At 54.2% G+C, this 16,791-nt stretch overlaps 1 protein-coding gene across 1 annotated transcript in view; it reads left to right on the forward strand.

Moving 5' to 3' along the window:
• The first annotated feature begins 215 nt into the window (after positions 1 to 215).
• The window catches only part of smarcc2 (SWI/SNF related BAF chromatin remodeling complex subunit C2), a 29,365-nt gene continuing 12,789 nt past the window's right edge, over positions 216 to 16,791 (forward strand). Inside the window, exons 1-15 of the mRNA XM_088916236.1 lie at positions 216 to 343; positions 3,311 to 3,430; positions 3,946 to 4,031; positions 7,782 to 7,863; positions 7,950 to 8,042; positions 9,307 to 9,376; positions 11,356 to 11,425; positions 12,231 to 12,306; positions 12,447 to 12,688; positions 13,242 to 13,366; positions 13,776 to 13,835; positions 15,509 to 15,546; positions 15,785 to 15,915; positions 16,383 to 16,454; positions 16,567 to 16,680. Of these exons, the coding sequence (XP_088772362.1) occupies positions 233 to 343; positions 3,311 to 3,430; positions 3,946 to 4,031; positions 7,782 to 7,863; positions 7,950 to 8,042; positions 9,307 to 9,376; positions 11,356 to 11,425; positions 12,231 to 12,306; positions 12,447 to 12,688; positions 13,242 to 13,366; positions 13,776 to 13,835; positions 15,509 to 15,546; positions 15,785 to 15,915; positions 16,383 to 16,454; positions 16,567 to 16,680 (1,490 nt within the window). The 5' untranslated portion in view covers positions 216 to 232. The remainder of the gene's footprint in view (positions 344 to 3,310; positions 3,431 to 3,945; positions 4,032 to 7,781; positions 7,864 to 7,949; positions 8,043 to 9,306; positions 9,377 to 11,355; positions 11,426 to 12,230; positions 12,307 to 12,446; positions 12,689 to 13,241; positions 13,367 to 13,775; positions 13,836 to 15,508; positions 15,547 to 15,784; positions 15,916 to 16,382; positions 16,455 to 16,566; positions 16,681 to 16,791) is intronic.

A 16,791-nucleotide genomic window follows, 5' to 3' on the forward strand; every position in this document is an offset into this window, starting at 1 on the left:
GAGAGACGACTTATGTGAGAAACTGCGCGGCAGAATGCGCCATATTGGATCTAACTCCTTCCTTTTTCCCTGTGGGGGACTGGCCGCGGTTCCGGAGCCAAGATGGCGCCAGTTTCGCCTCGACCTCCTCTCCCTGGACGCGGCTGGCCGCAAACCCGCAGTGCCGCCGAGCAGCCACCAGGTGGCGCCCGATCCCCCTCCCCCTGTTCTGTCTACAGGCGACCCAGCAAAGATGGCGGTGCGGAAGAAAGACGGCGGCCCGAATGTTAAATATTTCGAGGCGTCCGATACGGTTTCGCAGTTCGACAATGTCCGCATTTGGTTGGGCAAGAATTACAAAAAGGTACCTCTTCATTTTCCCCCCTTTTTCAATGCCATGTCTGAGTGTTTTTTGAAAAAGAGCTCCGGAGACCAGGGGGCTGGGTGAGGCGGGGGGAATTCTTGAATCCGGCTGAGCGATTCAGCCCAGACACAATGAGAGCCGCCCAGAAAACAAAAGAGACCCCGATGTTATTCTCCCCGTCATCCCGGCTGCAGGGGTGCGACCCCTCGGGCTGCCGGTCCGGGCGCGCGGAACGAATCGTCGTGCACAGCAGGGGCAACCTGTCGCGTTTGAGCCACGGCGTGTGTTTAGTGTGTTTGCGTGCGTGTCATTTCTTGATTTTGTCTGTTTTCGCAATTTAACTGGCAGGCGGAGATTTTCGCCAGCTGTTAACATCTGGCAGCCCCTGGCGTGTAGCGAGCGGTACTGCACGGCGCCAGAGGGAGCCGTGCGTGTTCAGAGATAACGGTTCTGACAGCCGGGGCCTCCTCCCCTCGCCCCGTCAACACTGCGGGGTCGTGTGGTGCGGGAGCTTCGCGTTTCGATGTTGCGCGACAAAACCTCAGCGCTGTCACGGACACACACACACACGCGCGCGCGCGCGCCCCCTCCCACGCGAACAGCGCCCAGCCCCACTCAGCCCCCGGCTTGGAGCGCGAGGTTGCCGAGCGGCCAGATGTGCTGCTGTATCGCAGCGCGTGTGGGCTGCGTGAAGTGATTCACGCGCAACGCGAAGTGGAGAAACGCACGAGAGGTCAGTGCTGTACTCTGCTATACAGTGCAACCCACTGCACACTGACAGACTGATATTGAAGATTGATCCAGAATGTGCTGTAGTGTTCAATCAGTGCCTCTGTACTGTAACTGTACTGTGTAGTAATGCGCTAAACTACAGTGTCCGTTAACATACTAGAGTATTTTTGAAGTATCCCATTGTATGACACTATAGGGTGATGTACTGTATAGTGCTGCGTATTGCTTTACGCAGTCAGTGTGTCTGTGTTAACCCCTCTCTGTCAGTGCAGTGTTAGTGTACTGGAGTGTCCAGTCAGTGTGTCTGTATTAACCTCTCTCTCTCAGTGCAGTGTTAATGTACTGGAGTGTCCAGTCAGTGTGTCTGTGTTAACCCCTCTCTCTCAGTGCAGTGTTAATGTACTGGAGTGTCCAGTCAGTGTGTCTGTGTTAACCCCTCTCTCTCAGTGCAGTGTTAATGTACTGGAGTGTCCAGTCAGTGTGTCTGTGTTAACCCCTCTCTCTCAGTGCAGTGTTAATGTACTGGAGTGACCAGTCAGTCAGTGTGTCTGTATTAACCCCTCTCTCTCAGTGCAGTGTTAGTGTACTGTAGTGTCCAGTCAGTGTGTCTGTATTAACCCCTCTCTCTCAGTGCAGTGTTAATGTACTGGAGTGACCAGTCAGTCAGTGTGTCTGTATTAACCCCTCTCTCTCAGTGCAGTGTTAGTGTACTGTAGTGTCCAGTCAGTCAGTGTGTCTGTATTAACCCCTCTCTCTCAGTGCAGTGTTAGTGTACTATAGTGTCCAGTCAGTGTGTCTGTGTTAACCCCTCTCTCTCAGTGCAGTGTTAATGTACTGAAGTGTCCAGTCAGTGTGTCTGTGTTAACCCCTCCCTCTCAGTGCAGTGTTAATGTACTGGAGTGTCCAGTCAGTGTGTCTCTATTAACCCCTCCCTCTCAGTGCAGTGTTAATGTACTGGAGTGTCCAGTCAGTGTGTCTGTGTTAACCCCTCTCTCTCAGTGCAGTGTTAATGTACTGGAGTGTCCAGTCAGTGTGTCTGTATTAACCCCTCCCTCTCAGTGCAGTGTTAATGTACTGAAGTGTCCAGTCAGTGTGTCTGTGTTAACCCCTCTCTCTCAGTGCAGTGTTAATGTACTGGAGTATCCAGTCAGTGTGTCTGTATTAACCCCTCTCTCTCAGTGCAGTGTTAATGTACTGGAGTGTCCAGTCAGTGTGTCTGAGTTAACCCCTCTCTCTCAGTGCAGTGTTAATGTACTGGAGTGTCCAGTCAGTGTGTCTGTGTTAACCCCTCTCTCTCAGTGCAGTGTTAATGTACTGGAGTGTCCAGTCAGTGTGTCTGTATTAACCCCTCTCTCTCAGTGCAGTGTTAGTGTACTGAAGTGTCCAGTCAGTGTGTCTGTATTAACCCCTCTCTCTCAGTGTACTGTTAGTGTACTGGAGTGTCCAGTCAGTGTGTCTGTATTAACCCCTCTCTGTCAGTGCAGTGTTAATGTACTGGAGTGTCCAGTCAGTGTGTCTGTATTAACCCCTCTCTCTCAGTGCAGTGTTAATGTACTAGAGTGTCCAGTCAGTCAGTGTGTCTGTATTAACCCCTCTCTCTCAGTGCAGTGTTAGTGTACTATAGTGTCCAGTCAGTGTGTCTGTATTAACCCCTCTCTCTCAGTGCAGTGTTAATGTACTGGAGTGTCCAGTCAGTGTGTCTGTATTAACCCCTCTCTCTCAGTGCAGTGTTAATGTACTGGAGTGTCCAGTCAGTCAGTGTGTCTGTATTAACCCCTCTCTCTCAGTGCAGTGTTAATGTACTGGAGTGTCCAGTCAGTCAGTGTGTCTGTATTAACCCCTCTCTCTCAGTGCAGTGTTAGTGTACTATAGTGTCCAGTCAGTCAGTGTGTCTGTATTAACCCCTCTCTCTCAGTGCAGTGTTAATGTACTGGAGTGTCCAGTCAGTGTGTGTGTATGAACCCCTCTCTCTCAGTGCAGTGTTAATGTACTGGAGTGTCCAGTCAGTGTGTCTGTATTAACCCCTCTCTCTCAGTGCAGTATTAATGTACTGTAGTGTCCAGTCAGTGTGTCTGTATTAACCCCTCTCTCTCAGTGCAGTGTTAATGTACTGGAGTGTCCAGTCAGTCAGTGTGTCTGTATGAACCCCTCTCTCTCAGTGCAGTGTTAATGTACTGGAGTGTCCAGTCAGTGTGTCTGTATTAACCCATTTCTCTCTCCCACACTGTCTCTCAGTATATCCAGGCAGAGCCGCCCACTAACAAGTCCCTGTCCAGCCTGGTTGTCCAGCTGCTACAGTTCCAGGAGGAGGTGTTTGGGAAACATGTCAGCAACCCTCCTCTCACCAAACTGCCGGTATTGACCCACACAGAACACAGAGGAACACACAGTAATACCACACTAATCACACAGTAATACCACACTAATCACACAGTAATACAACACTAATCACACAGCTCTAGGGTAGAGCATGCTCTGTATTGTTGATCACATTATTGGTAGAAGAGAATGTGCAGATTTACATTGTGTATGTTTGGGAGATAACAGTAGGTACTAATAGAACCACTGGATTGCACTGACACAATGGTAAATTACTATCATGTCTTATCCTGGACTCCAGAGTCAACTCATTTGACTTTTAGTTCATTGTTAATGTACATTGTGATTACGCTGATTGGTAGTTTCACAGCTCATGTGCTAATCATAAGCACCTGACAGCTGATCTAACTGTGCAAGACAGCGGGTGTCTTGGCTCTGATCTGTGTTCATCTTCCCTGCCCCTCTCCTCTGCCTCTACCTTGCTCCTGCCCCTCTCCCACCCTCCTGCTCTCTTCATCTCCTCCCCTCCCCCTCTCCTGCTCTTTATGTAGATGAAATGTTTCTTGGACTTCAAGTCAGGGGGCGCTCTCTGCCACATCCTGGCTGCAGCATACAAATTCAAGAGTGACCAGGGCTGGTGAGTCACACTGACGGACAGCAGAGTGGGCAGTATAGAGGCTGTACACAGAGGGTACACTGGGCAGTATAGAGGCCGTACACAGAGGATACACTGGGCAGTATAGAGGCCGTACACAGAGGGTACACTGGGCAGTATAGAGAAAGACCATACAGAGACAGCACACTGGGCAGTATAGAGGCCGTACACAGAGGGTACACTGGGCAGTATAGAGGCTGTACACAGAGGGTACACTGGGCAGTATAGAGGCCGTACACAGAGGGTACACTGGGCAGTATAGAGGCCGTACACAGAGGATACACTGGGCAGTGTAGAGACCGTACACAGAGGGTACACTGGGCAGTATAGAGGCCGTACACAGAGGGTACACTGGGCAGTATAGAGGCCGTACACAGAGGGTACACTGGGCAGTATAGAGGCCGTACACAGAGGGTACACTGGGCAGTATAGAGGCCGTACACAGAGGGTACACTGGGCAGTATAGAGAAAGACCATACAGAGATGGCACACTGGGCAGTATAGAGACTGTACAGAGATGGCACACTGGGCAGTATAGAGACCGTATACAGAGGATACACTGGGCAGTATAGAGGCTGTACACAGAGGGTACACTGGGCAGTATAGAGGCTGTACACAGAGGGTACACTGGGCAGTATAGAGGCTGTACACAGAAGGTACACTGGGCAGTATAGAGGCCGTACACAGAGGGTACACTGGGCAGTATAGAGGCCGTACACAGAAGGTACACTGGGCAGTATAGAGGCCGTACACAGAGGGTACACTGGGCAGTATAGAGGCCGTACACAGAGGGTACACTGGGCAGTATAGAGGCCGTACACAGAAGGTACACTGGGCAGTATAGAGAAAGACCGTACAGTGATGGCACACTGGGCAGTATAGAGACTGTACAGAGATGGCACACTGGGCAGTATAGAGACCGTACACAGAGGATACACTGGGCAGTGTAGAGACCGTACACAGAGGATACACTGGGCAGTGTAGAGACCGTACACAGAAGATACACTGGGCAGTGTAGAGACCGTACACAGAGGGTACACTGGGCAGTATAGAGGCCGTACACAGAGGGTACACTGGGCAGTATACAGAAAGACCGTACACAGACGGCACACTGGGCAGTATAGAGACCGTACAGAGACAGCACACTGGGCAGTATAGAGGCCGTACACAGAGGGTACACTGGGCAGTATAGAGACCGTACACAGAGGATACACTGGGCAGTATAGAGGCCGTACACAGAGGATACACTGGGCAGTATAGAGGCCGTACACAGAGGGTACACTGGGCAGTATAGAGAAAGACCGTACACAGACGGCACACTGGGCAGTATAGAGACCGTACAGAGACAGCACACTGGGCAGTATAGAGGCCGTACACAGAAGGTACACTGGGCAGTATAGAGGCCGTACACAGAGGGTACACTGGGCAGTATAGAGGCCGTACACAGAGGGTACACTGGGTAGTATAGAGAAAGACCGTACACAGACGGCACACTGGGCAGTATAGAGACCGTACAGAGACAGCACACTGGGCAGTATAGAGGCCGTACACAGAGGGTACACTGGGCAGTATAGAGGCCGTACACAGAGGATACACTGGGCAGTGTAGAGACCGTACACAGAGGGTACACTGGGCAGTATAGAGGCCGTACACAGAGGGTACACTGGGCAGTATAGAGGCCGTACACAGAGGGTACACTGGGCAGTATAGAGGCCGTACACAGAGGGTACACTGGGCAGTATAGAGAAAGACCATACAGAGATGGCACACTGGGCAGTATAGAGACTGTACAGAGATGGCACACTGGGCAGTATAGAGACCGTATACAGAGGATACACTGGGCAGTATAGAGGCTGTACACAGAGGGTACACTGGGCAGTATAGAGGCTGTACACAGAGGGTACACTGGGCAGTATAGAGGCTGTACACAGAAGGTACACTGGGCAGTATAGAGGCCGTACACAGAGGGTACACTGGGCAGTATAGAGGCCGTACACAGAAGGTACACTGGGCAGTATAGAGGCCGTACACAGAGGGTACACTGGGCAGTATAGAGGCCGTACACAGAGGGTACACTGGGCAGTATAGAGGCCGTACACAGAAGGTACACTGGGCAGTATAGAGAAAGACCGTACAGTGATGGCACACTGGGCAGTATAGAGACTGTACAGAGATGGCACACTGGGCAGTATAGAGACCGTACACAGAGGATACACTGGGCAGTGTAGAGACCGTACACAGAGGATACACTGGGCAGTGTAGAGACCGTACACAGAGGATACACTGGGCAGTGTAGAGACCGTACACAGAGGGTACACTGGGCAGTATAGAGGCCGTACACAGAGGGTACACTGGGCAGTATACAGAAAGACCGTACACAGACGGCACACTGGGCAGTATAGAGACCGTACAGAGACAGCACACTGGGCAGTATAGAGGCCGTACACAGAGGGTACACTGGGCAGTATAGAGACCGTACACAGAGGATACACTGGGCAGTATAGAGGCCGTACACAGAGGATACACTGGGCAGTATAGAGGCCGTACACAGAGGGTACACTGGGCAGTATAGAGAAAGACCGTACACAGACGGCACACTGGGCAGTATAGAGACCGTACAGAGACAGCACACTGGGCAGTATAGAGGCCGTACACAGAAGGTACACTGGGCAGTATAGAGGCCGTACACAGAGGGTACACTGGGCAGTATAGAGGCCGTACACAGAGGGTACACTGGGTAGTATAGAGAAAGACCGTACACAGACGGCACACTGGGCAGTATAGAGACCGTACAGAGACAGCACACTGGGCAGTATAGAGGCCGTACACAGAGGGTACACTGGGCAGTATAGAGGCCGTACACAGAGGGTACACTGGGCAGTATAGAGGCCGTACACAGAGGGTACACTGGGCAGTATAGAGAAAGACCGTACACAGACGGCACACTGGGCAGTATAGAGACCGTACAGAGACAGCACACTGGGCAGCATAGAGACCTTATAGAGACAGAAAAGACACAGCACAGGGACAGTATAGAGACCGTACACTGGGCGGTATAGAGAGTGTACAGGGACAGTGTAAAAACTGCACAAAGGCAATATAGAGACATCAAAGAGGCAGTATAGAGACTGTATACAGACCATACAGAGATAGCAGAGAGGCAGCGTAAAGAGTTTATGTTTAGTGTTGTACAGTATCATGCCTTTCTAGAATTAGTTTGGTAGCTGTATCTTGTTAATGCGCAGCCTGAATAGAGGAGATATGCGGTCAGTATAGAGCTCGAGTGATTGTAAAGCTGATGTAGGTTGGAGCAAAGGCAGACGCAGGCAGTGTGGAGCCTCTATACTGTCAGCAAAGAGGGTGAAAAACTACTATAGTGTTAGTACAGAAGCTACATGCAGCAGTAGAGCTTCATAGCAGAGTGCAGACTTTGCAGAGCTTTTACAGAGTTAATACAGTATCTTTATAGATTTGATTTATAACGTGTGGAGTTAGTACAGAGCTATTACTGAATCAAAGTCAAGCTTGTTCAGCTACGTACAATATTGAAGTATCGTACAATGAGTCTCTGTGACTCAATACCGGACCTGTACAGTGCAAGGGCAATATAGCCGTGGCCTGTCTAGATCTAGTGAATAAGCATCTGTGCTGTTAAATAGTGTCCATTGTAAAATAACAGAGAATATTGAAATAGCAGCTATACTGCAATCCCGCCTTGTCCTCCTCTCTCAGGAGGAGGTTTGACTTCCAGAACCCGTCTCGAATGGACCGGAATGTGGAGATGTTCATGACCATCGAGAAGTCCCTGGTCCAGGTGAGCTCACCTGCCTGTCCGTTTCTCCGAGTCGCTGCGTTCATGCTTCTCGGAGGAGTAACTGTCCCTCCCTCTCGCTCCGACAGAACAACTGTCTCAGTCGGCCCGTGATCTTCCTCAGCTCCGACATTGAGCCCAAGCTGCTGGGAAAACTGAAGGACATCATCAAACGTCATCAGGTACCCAACTGTCTCTCCCTCTGTACCTGCCTGGTCTCTGTCGCTCTCCTGACCAGTGTCTCTCTATACCTGGTGTGTCTCCCTGTGCTTGGTCTGTCTTTCTGTAGCTGTCCTGTCCCGTGTCCCTCTGTAGCTGGTCTGTCTCTCTGTAGCTGTCCTGTCCTGTGTCTCCCTGTGCTCGGTTTGTGTCTCTCTGTAGCTGGTGTGTCTCTCTGCACCTGGTCTGTGTCTCTGTATAGCTGTCCTGTCCCTCTAATCTCTGTACCTGGTCTGTGTCTCCCTGTGCTCGGTCTGTGTCTCTCTGTAGCTGGTGTGTCTCTCTGTACCTGGTCTATGTCTCCCTGTGCTCGGTCTGTGTCTCTCTGTAGCTGTCCTGTCCCTCTCCTCTCTGTACCTGGTCTGTGTCTCCCTGTGCTTGGTCTGTGTCTCTCTGTAGCTGGTGTGTCTCTCTGTACCTGGTCTATGTCTCCCTGTAGCTGTCCTGTCCCTCTCCTCTCTGTACCTGGTCTGTGTCTCCCTGTGCCTGGTCTATGTCTCTCTGTAGCTGTCCTGTCCCGTGTCTCCCTGTGCTCGGTCTGTGTCTCTCTGTAGCTGGTGTGTCTCTCTGTACCTGGTCTGTGTCTTCCTGTGCTCGGTCTGTGTCTCTCTGTAGCTGGTGTGTCTCTCTATAGCTGTCCTGTCTCTTTTTCTCACTGTACCTGGTTTGTGTCTCCCTGTGCCTGGTCTGTGTCTCTCTGTAGCTGTCCTGTCCCGTGTCTCTCTGTAGCTGTCCTGTCCCGTGTCTCCCTGTGCCTGGTCTTTGTCTCCCTGTGCCTAGTCTTTGTCTCCCTGTGCCTGGTCTGTGTCTCTCTGTAGCTGTCCTGTCCCGTGTCTCTCTGTAGCTGTCCTGTCCCATGTCTCCCTGTGCCTGGTCTGTGTCTCCCTGTGCCTGGTCTGTGTCTCTCTGTAGCTGTCCTGTCCCGTGTCTCCCTGTGCCTGGTCTGTGTCTCCCTGTGCCTGGTCTGTGTCTCTCTGTAGCTGTCCTGTCCCATGTCTCCCTGTGCCTGGTCTGTGTCTCTCTGTAGCTGTCCTGTCCCGTGTCTCTCTGTAGCTGTCCTACCCCGTGTCTCCTTGTGCCTGGTCTGTGTCTCTGTATAGCTGTCCTGTCCCATGTCTCTCTGTACCTGGTCTGTGTCTCTCTGTAGCTGTCCTGTCCCGTGTCTCTCTGTACATGTTTATTTCTGTGTGTGCCACTTTGACCCCTGACACTGTGTTCTGACCCCAGGGCTCTGTGACGGAGGACCGGGCAGCCAGCTCCCACATTGTGGTGCCCATCCCTGCCAGCCTGGAGGAGGGTGAGGGGCAGAAATCCGTCATACTGGGGGTGTTGGGCTTCAATACGAGGGGGAAAGAGAGCAATACTGAATGTGGCTGTTTGGGGAGGGGAGGTACTGTGAAACCAGTCCCAGAAGCAGAGTGTGCAGAGTGAGAATAGAGGGTGTAAAGTTTCTTTAGTGTGTGCTAATTGGTGTATGTATGTGTCAGTCTTATTCTTAGTGTGTGAACGTGACTGTGTGCTGGTCAGACAGCAGCAGTGAGGGTGTGTGAGGGTCAGACAGCAGCAGTGAGGGTGTGTGAGGGTGAGTGAGGGTCAGACAGCAGCAGTGAGGGTGCGAGGGTGAGACAGCAGCAGTGAGGGTGTGTGAGGGTCAGACAGCAGCAGTGAGGGTGTGTGTGAGGGTGTGTGAGGGTGTGTGAGGGTCAGACAGCAGCAGTAAGGCTGTGTGAGGGTCAGACAGCAGCAGTGAGGCTGTGTGAGGGTCAGACAGCAGCGGTGAGGGTGTGTGAGGGTCAGACAGCAGCAGTGAGGGTGTGTGAGGGTGCGTGAGGGTCAGACAGCAGCAGTGAGGGTGCGTGAGGGTCAGACAGCAGCAGTGAGGGTGCGTGAGGGTCAGACAGCAGCAGTGAGGGTGTGTGAGGGTGAGTGAGGGTCAGACAGCAGCAGTGAGGGTGTGTGAGGTTCAGACAGCAGCAGTGAGGGTGCGTGAGGGTCAGACAGCAGCAGTGAGGGTGTGTGAGGGTCAGACAGCAGCAGTGAGGGTGTGTGAGGGTGTGTGAGGGTCAGACAGCAGCAGTGAGGGTGTGTGAGGGTGTGTGAGGGTCAGACAGCAGCAGTGAGGGTGTGTGAGGGTCAGACAGCAGCAGTGAGGGTGTGTGAGGGTCAGACAGCAGCGGTGAGGGTGTGTGAGGGTGAGTGAGGGTCAGACAGCAGCAGTGAGGGTGTGTGAGGGTCAGACAGCAGCAGTGAGGGTGTGTGAGGGTGAGTGAGGGTCAGACAGCAGCAGTGAGGGTGTGTGAGGGTCAGACAGCAGCGGTGAGGGTGTGTGAGGGTCAGACAGCAGCAGTGAGGGTGTGTGAGGGTGAGTGAGGGTCAGACAGCAGCAGTGAGGGTGCGAGGGTGAGACAGCAGCAGTGAGGGTGCGTGAGGGTCAGACAGCAGCGGTGAGGGTGTGTGAGGGTGAGTGAGGGTCAGACAGCAGCAGTGAGGGTGCGAGGGTGAGACAGCAGCAGTGAGGGTGCGTGAGGGTCAGACAGCAGCAGTGAGGGTGCGTGAGGGTCAGACAGCAGCGGTGAGGGTGTGTGAGGGTGAGTGAGGGTCAGACAGCAGCAGTGAGGGTGCGAGGGTGAGACAGCAGCAGTGAGGGTGTGTGAGGGTCAGACAGCAGCAGTGAGGGTGTGTGAGGGTCAGAGAGCAGCAGTGAGGGTGTGTGAGGGTGAGTGAGGGTCAGACAGCAGCAGTGAGGGTGCGAGGGTGAGACAGCAGCAGTGAGGGTGTGTGAGGGTCAGAGAGCAGCAGTGAGGGTGTGTGAGGGTGAGTGAGGGTCAGACAGCAGCGGTGAGGGTGTGTGAGGGTCAGATAACAGCAGTGAGGATGTGTGAGGGTGTGTGAGGTTCAGACAGCAGCAGTGAGGGTGCGTGAGGGTCAGACAGCAGCAGTGAGGGTGTGTGAGGGTCAGACAGCAGCAGTGAGGGTGTGTGAGGGTCAGACAGCAGCAGTGAGGGTGCGTGAGGGTCAGACAGCAGCAGTGAGGGTGTGTGAGGGTCAGACAGCAGCAGTGAGGGTGCGTGAGGGTCAGACAGCAGCAGTGAGGCTGTGTGAGGGTCAGACAGCAGCAGTGAGGGTGCGTGTGTTGGTCAGACAGCAGCAGTGAGGGTGTGTGAGGCTGCGTGTGTTGGTCAGACAGAGGGTGTGTGAGGCTGCGTGTGTTGGTCAGACAGAGGGTGTGTGAGGCTGTGTGTGTTGGTCAGACAGTAACAGTGTGTCTCTCTCCAGAGGAGTGGGTTCGCCCGGTGATGAAGAGAGACAAGCAGGTGTTGCTACACTGGGGCTACTCTCCTGACAGGTACGCTGCCAGCTGCGTCCCTTCCTCTTCTCCCTTCCCTTCATCCCATCTGTAGCTGCTGCCCTGATTTTCTGTCCTGTGCTCTACCCCGTGTTTCATATCCAGTAGGATACCGTTTACCACACTCAGCCCGGGGTTTACCGCGTTCGGCCCCGTGTTTACCACGCTGTGCTGGGGGCTCGGCCCCGCATTTACCACTCTGCGCCCCGTCTTTACCGCACTGTGCCCTGTTTACCACGCCGTGCTGTGTGCTGTGCCCTGTCTTTACCACCCCATGGTGTGCCCTGTCTTTACCATACTGTGCTGTGCCCTATCTTTACCACGCCGTGCTGTGTGTTGTGCCCTGTCTTTACCACGCTGTGCTGTGTGCTGTGCCCTGTCTTTACCACGCTGTGCTGTGCCCTGTCTTTACCACGCCGTGCTGTGTGTTGTGCCCTGTCTTTACCACGCTGTGCTGTGCCCTGTCTTTACCACGCCGTGCTGTGCGTTGTGCCCTGTCTTTACCATGCTGTGCTATGCGTTGTGCCCTGTCTTTACCACGCCGTGCTGTGCTGTGCCCTGTCTTTACCACGCTGTGCTGTGCCCTGTCTTTACCACGCCGTGCTGTGCGTTGTGCCCTGTCTTTACCACGCTGTGCTATGCGTTGTGCCCTGTCTTTACCACGCCGTGCTGTGTGCTGTGCCCTGTCTTTACCACGCTGTGCTGTGCCCTGTCTTTACCACGCCGTGCTGTGCGTTGTGCCCTGTCTTTACCACACTGTGCTGTGTGCTGCGCCCCGTCTTTACCGCGCTGTGCTGTTTTCCAGTTATGACACTTGGATCCCAGCCAGTGAAGTGGAGGCTGCAGTGGAGGACCCACCCACTCCCGAGAAACCCCGCAAGGTACCGACACCCCCAAACACTGATACCCCAAACCGTCGCTTGATATCCCAGCAAACCGCTGCTCTGCCCTGAATGCCGACAGCCCGAAGCGGCGATGCACGACACCGTGCTGACGCGCGCCCTGCCCTCCCACTCTCCAGGTCCACGCCAAGTGGATCCTGGACCTGGACTCCTTCAACGAGTGGATGAACGAGGAGGACTACGAGGTGGGGGAGGGGCCGCGCCGCAAGCGCATCTCCGCCAAGACGCTGACGGACGAGGTCAGCCCCCCCGACGGCGAGCGCCGCGACAGGAAGCCGGGCAACGCCAAGAAGAGGAAGCGCTCGCCCTCCCCTTCGCCCACCCCCACGCCCGAGACCAAGAAGAAGAACGCCAAGAAAGGGTGCGGGGGGGGGGGGTGCGAGGGGGGGCGCTGGCGGTCTGGCGTCTCGGCCAGTTACACCACTGGTGGCGTTAATCCAGCAGTCCGTGTTCGGTGACTCATTCAAAGAGACACTATGCGGCAGTCAGGTGTGTCTGACAGAACACTAGGTGGCGCTCCATCAGCTCAGTGTGGCTGCAGTATTGGCCTGTGGTGGATTGTGGGTGTGGGGGGACATGGCGCTGGCCGGTGTCCAGTGGCTAGTGGCCAGTGTCCGGTGGCCACACAGGCTCTTTTCACGGGGGACCAGAGCTGACGGCTCTGTGCTGCACAGTCTCCAGACTGTAGGTCGTTATGCGAACTGGTGAGCTGACAGGATCAGCCCCGTTTCTGTCAGGGTGTGTCAGGGCGAGGGCTGGGGTCAGTGTTTATCCATACGTACTGGAGTGTCAGCATGTGTATTAGCATGATTAACATGTCAGTGCCTGTATTAGCAGGTGTGTCGCTGTCAGTGTGTATACGTGTGTCCGTCAGTATTGTTGTGGGAGTGACCCCTGCACCCCTCTCTCCCCAGCCCGACAGCCCCCTATGCCAAGTCGAAACGCGGGCACCGCGAGGAGGAACAGGAGGACCTGACCAAGGATCTGGATGAGCCCTCACCCGTGCCCGCAGTGGAAGAGGTCACTCTGCCCAAGAACGGTACTGCGTCCCCTGGTGTTTGCACCGGGAAGCACACTGAGATGCATCAACCATCTGTCCCTGCATTGCTGCAGAGGTGTCAGTCATCAAACTGAGCGATGTTAGATCAGCTGTATCCCCATGGGGCAGATCAGTTTCCCTTTGTACTGATAGCTGTGTTACCGTAGTGGCCAATCAGTTATAATACTGATATAAAGTTCTACATGAGCAGAGGGTATTCAAGTCTCCATTACCTCTAACGAGCTTTGGGTGGAGTGTCTAGGAAAGCACTATATAAGTGTATGTAGTTATTATTATAAGCCTGATCTGTTAACAGGTATTCAGTTGGGCTTTGCTTTTAACGATTCAGGGTTCAGAGTTTGGGATACAGATGTCCATGCCTCTCACCCTTCCTCTCTGTCCCCCACAGTCAATACGAAGAAAGACTCCGAGTCGGCCCCAGTAAAGGGAGGAACCATGACTGACCTGGGTGAGTGATGCCCCTCCTCTCTCCTGCCTCTTCCTGTTGCTCTCCCTGTAGCATGAGGTTACAGGAATCGCCACAGCATCTGGGATCACGATTGCAGCCCAGTGCAGTTCTGAACAACAGAGCCCAGCCCAGTGCAGTTCTGCACAACAGAGCCCAGCCCAGTGCAGTACTGCACAACAGAGCCCAGCCCAGTGCAGTTCTGCGCAACAGAGCCCAGCCCAGTGCAGTTCTGCACAACAGAGCCCAGCCCAGTACAGTACAGCACAGCTCAGCCTAGTGGCATTCAGGACACGACAGCACAGCCCAGCCCAGTGCAATATAGGACAGTATAGCCAAGCACAGTGTGGCGCAGTGCAGTACAGTAGAGGACAGTCCAGCCCAGCACAGTACAGTGCAGTACAGGACTGTCCAACCCAGACCAGAGCAGTAAAGTACAGTACAGGACTGTCCAACCCAGCCCAGAGCAGTACAGTACAGTACAGGACTGTCCAACCCAGCCCAGAGCAGTACAGTACAGTACAGGACTGTCCAACCCAGACCAGAGCAGTAAAGTACAGTACAGGACTGTCCAACCCAGCCCAGAGCAGTACAGTACAGTACAGGACTGTCCAACCCAGACCAGAGCAGTAAAGTACAGTACAGGACTGTCCAACCCAGCCCAGAGCAGTAAAGTACAGTACAGGACTGTCCAACCCAGCCCAGAGCAGTACAGTACAGTACAGGACTGCCCAACCCAGACCAGAGCAGTAAAGTACAGTACAGGACTGTCCAACCCAGCCCAGAGCAGTACAGTACAGTACAGGACTGTCCAACCCAGCCCAGAGCAGTACAGTACAGTACAGGACTGTCCAGTCCAGTTTGGCCTAGCGCAGTGCAGTGTGGGACAGGACAGCGCAGCCCAACGCAATAAAGGACAACATAGCCAAGCACAGTGTGGCACAGTACAGTCCAGTGCAGTCAAGTCCAGTCCAGTCCAGCCTGGCCTAGCACAGTGCAGTGTGGGACAGGACAGTCCAGCCCAACGCAATAAAGGACAACATAGCCAAGCACAGTGTTGCGCAGTGCAGTGCAGTACAGTGCAGTCCAGTCCAGAGCAGTCCAGTCCAGTCCAGCCTGACCTAGCACAGTGCAGTACAGTCCAGTCCAGTACAGTCCAGCACAGTGCAGTGTGGGACAGGACAGCCCAGCCCAGCACAGTGCAATGTGGGACAGGACAGCCCAGCCCAGCACAATAAAGGACAACATAGCAAACACAGTGTGGCGCAGTGCAGTACAGGACAGCGGAGCCCTACCCGTCACAGTGTGGTATACAGTATGTCCATACCAGACAGTAGTCCCCTCACTCTTGTGGAAAAGCACTGGATCACAGTGTTCCACCCTCTCCCCATCTCCCCCTGTTCCTCTGCCCCCGTGTCCACATGCTTCTGGAGCTGCTGGCAGTGTCCGTTCCCATCCTGTAAGACACCTGGACGTTCTGTCCGGTTTAACCCCTGAGATTCTTCTCAAAGCCAAAGAGCTTCATCGGTGTGGCCACTGAGTTAGAGCTGCCAGCGCAGTAGCGCTGAGTAGGACACACAGTTTGACATGATGTGGTGTGACAGTTGTTGCGTGATTAGACCTGTTATTTCAGGGAGGAATGGCGGTCTAACGCTCTCTCTCTCCTTCTTCACCAGACGAGCAGGAGGATGAGTCGATGGAGGCAGTGGGGAAGGTAACTCACTGGTTTCTCTGTTAGTCTTCACACTTGCACTTCAGACACAGGCATCGCTTGGATTTGCTCAAAGGACCTACAATTGTGTCACCTGGTCACTGTCCTTCCTCACCGTCCCACCATCCCTCCCTGCTGACCCCCCCTCTATATCTCCCCTTCTCCCCCCGACCCCGTACCCCAACCCTCCCTCTCACTCTCTCCCCCGTACCCCCTACCCGACCCTCCTGCTCTGTCCCAGGAGGAAGAGGAGGGCTCTCCCAGTGTGAAGGGGGAGCCGGTGAAGGGGGCTGATCTTCATGAGGACAACGTCACTGAGCAAACTCACCACATTATCATCCCCAGCTACGCCGCCTGGTTCGACTACAACAGGTACGGCTACACAACTACACAACCCACTGCCTCGCACTCGCCACATCACCATCATCATCCCCGGCTACAACAGGTACAGCTACACAGCTACACAACCCACTGCCTCGCACTCGCCACATCACCATCATCATCCCCGGCTACAACAGGTACAGCTACACAACTACACAACCCACTGCCTCGCACTCGCCACATCACCATCATCATCCCCGGCTACAACAGGTACAGCTACACAACTACACAACCCACTGCCTCGCACTCGCCACATCACCATCATCATCCCTGGCTACAACAGGTACAGCTACACAACTACACAACCCACTGCCTCGCACTCGCCACATCACTATCATCATCCCCGGCTACAACAGGTACAGCTACACAACTACACAACCCACTGCCTCGCACTTGCTACACTCTTTCTACGACCCCCGCCGGACCCTGACCTCTCCCCCTCTCCCCGTGTCTTGTAGCGTCCACGCGATCGAGCGCCGGGCTCTCCCGGAATTCTTCAACGGCAAGAATAAGTCCAAGACCCCCGAGATGTGAGTCCAGACACAAGGCTGTGCGAAACGTGCCGCGTGCGCCACCTGCTGGAGGATCCCGCAACCCATTAACACATCCCAACTCCCCCCCCTCCTCTCTCTCTCTCCGCAGATACCTGGCCTACAGGAACTTCATGATCGACACGTACCGCCTGAACCCCCAGGAGTACCTCACTTCCACCGCCTGCCGACGTAACCTGGCCGGGGACGTGTGCGCCATCATGAGGTCTGGAGGACCCGCTGCGCTCGGCCCTTCCTCAGTGCTCTTCTGTGTCTCCTCCGTGTCGGTCGGCCCGTGTCTCTGTCCGCGGCTGTGTCTGCTCTCGAACCTCTCCGT

This window comes from Atractosteus spatula, chromosome 1, assembly GCF_055471065.1.
Source record: "Atractosteus spatula isolate fAtrSpa1 chromosome 1, fAtrSpa1.hap1, whole genome shotgun sequence".
Taxonomy (NCBI): domain Eukaryota; kingdom Metazoa; phylum Chordata; class Actinopteri; order Semionotiformes; family Lepisosteidae; genus Atractosteus; species Atractosteus spatula.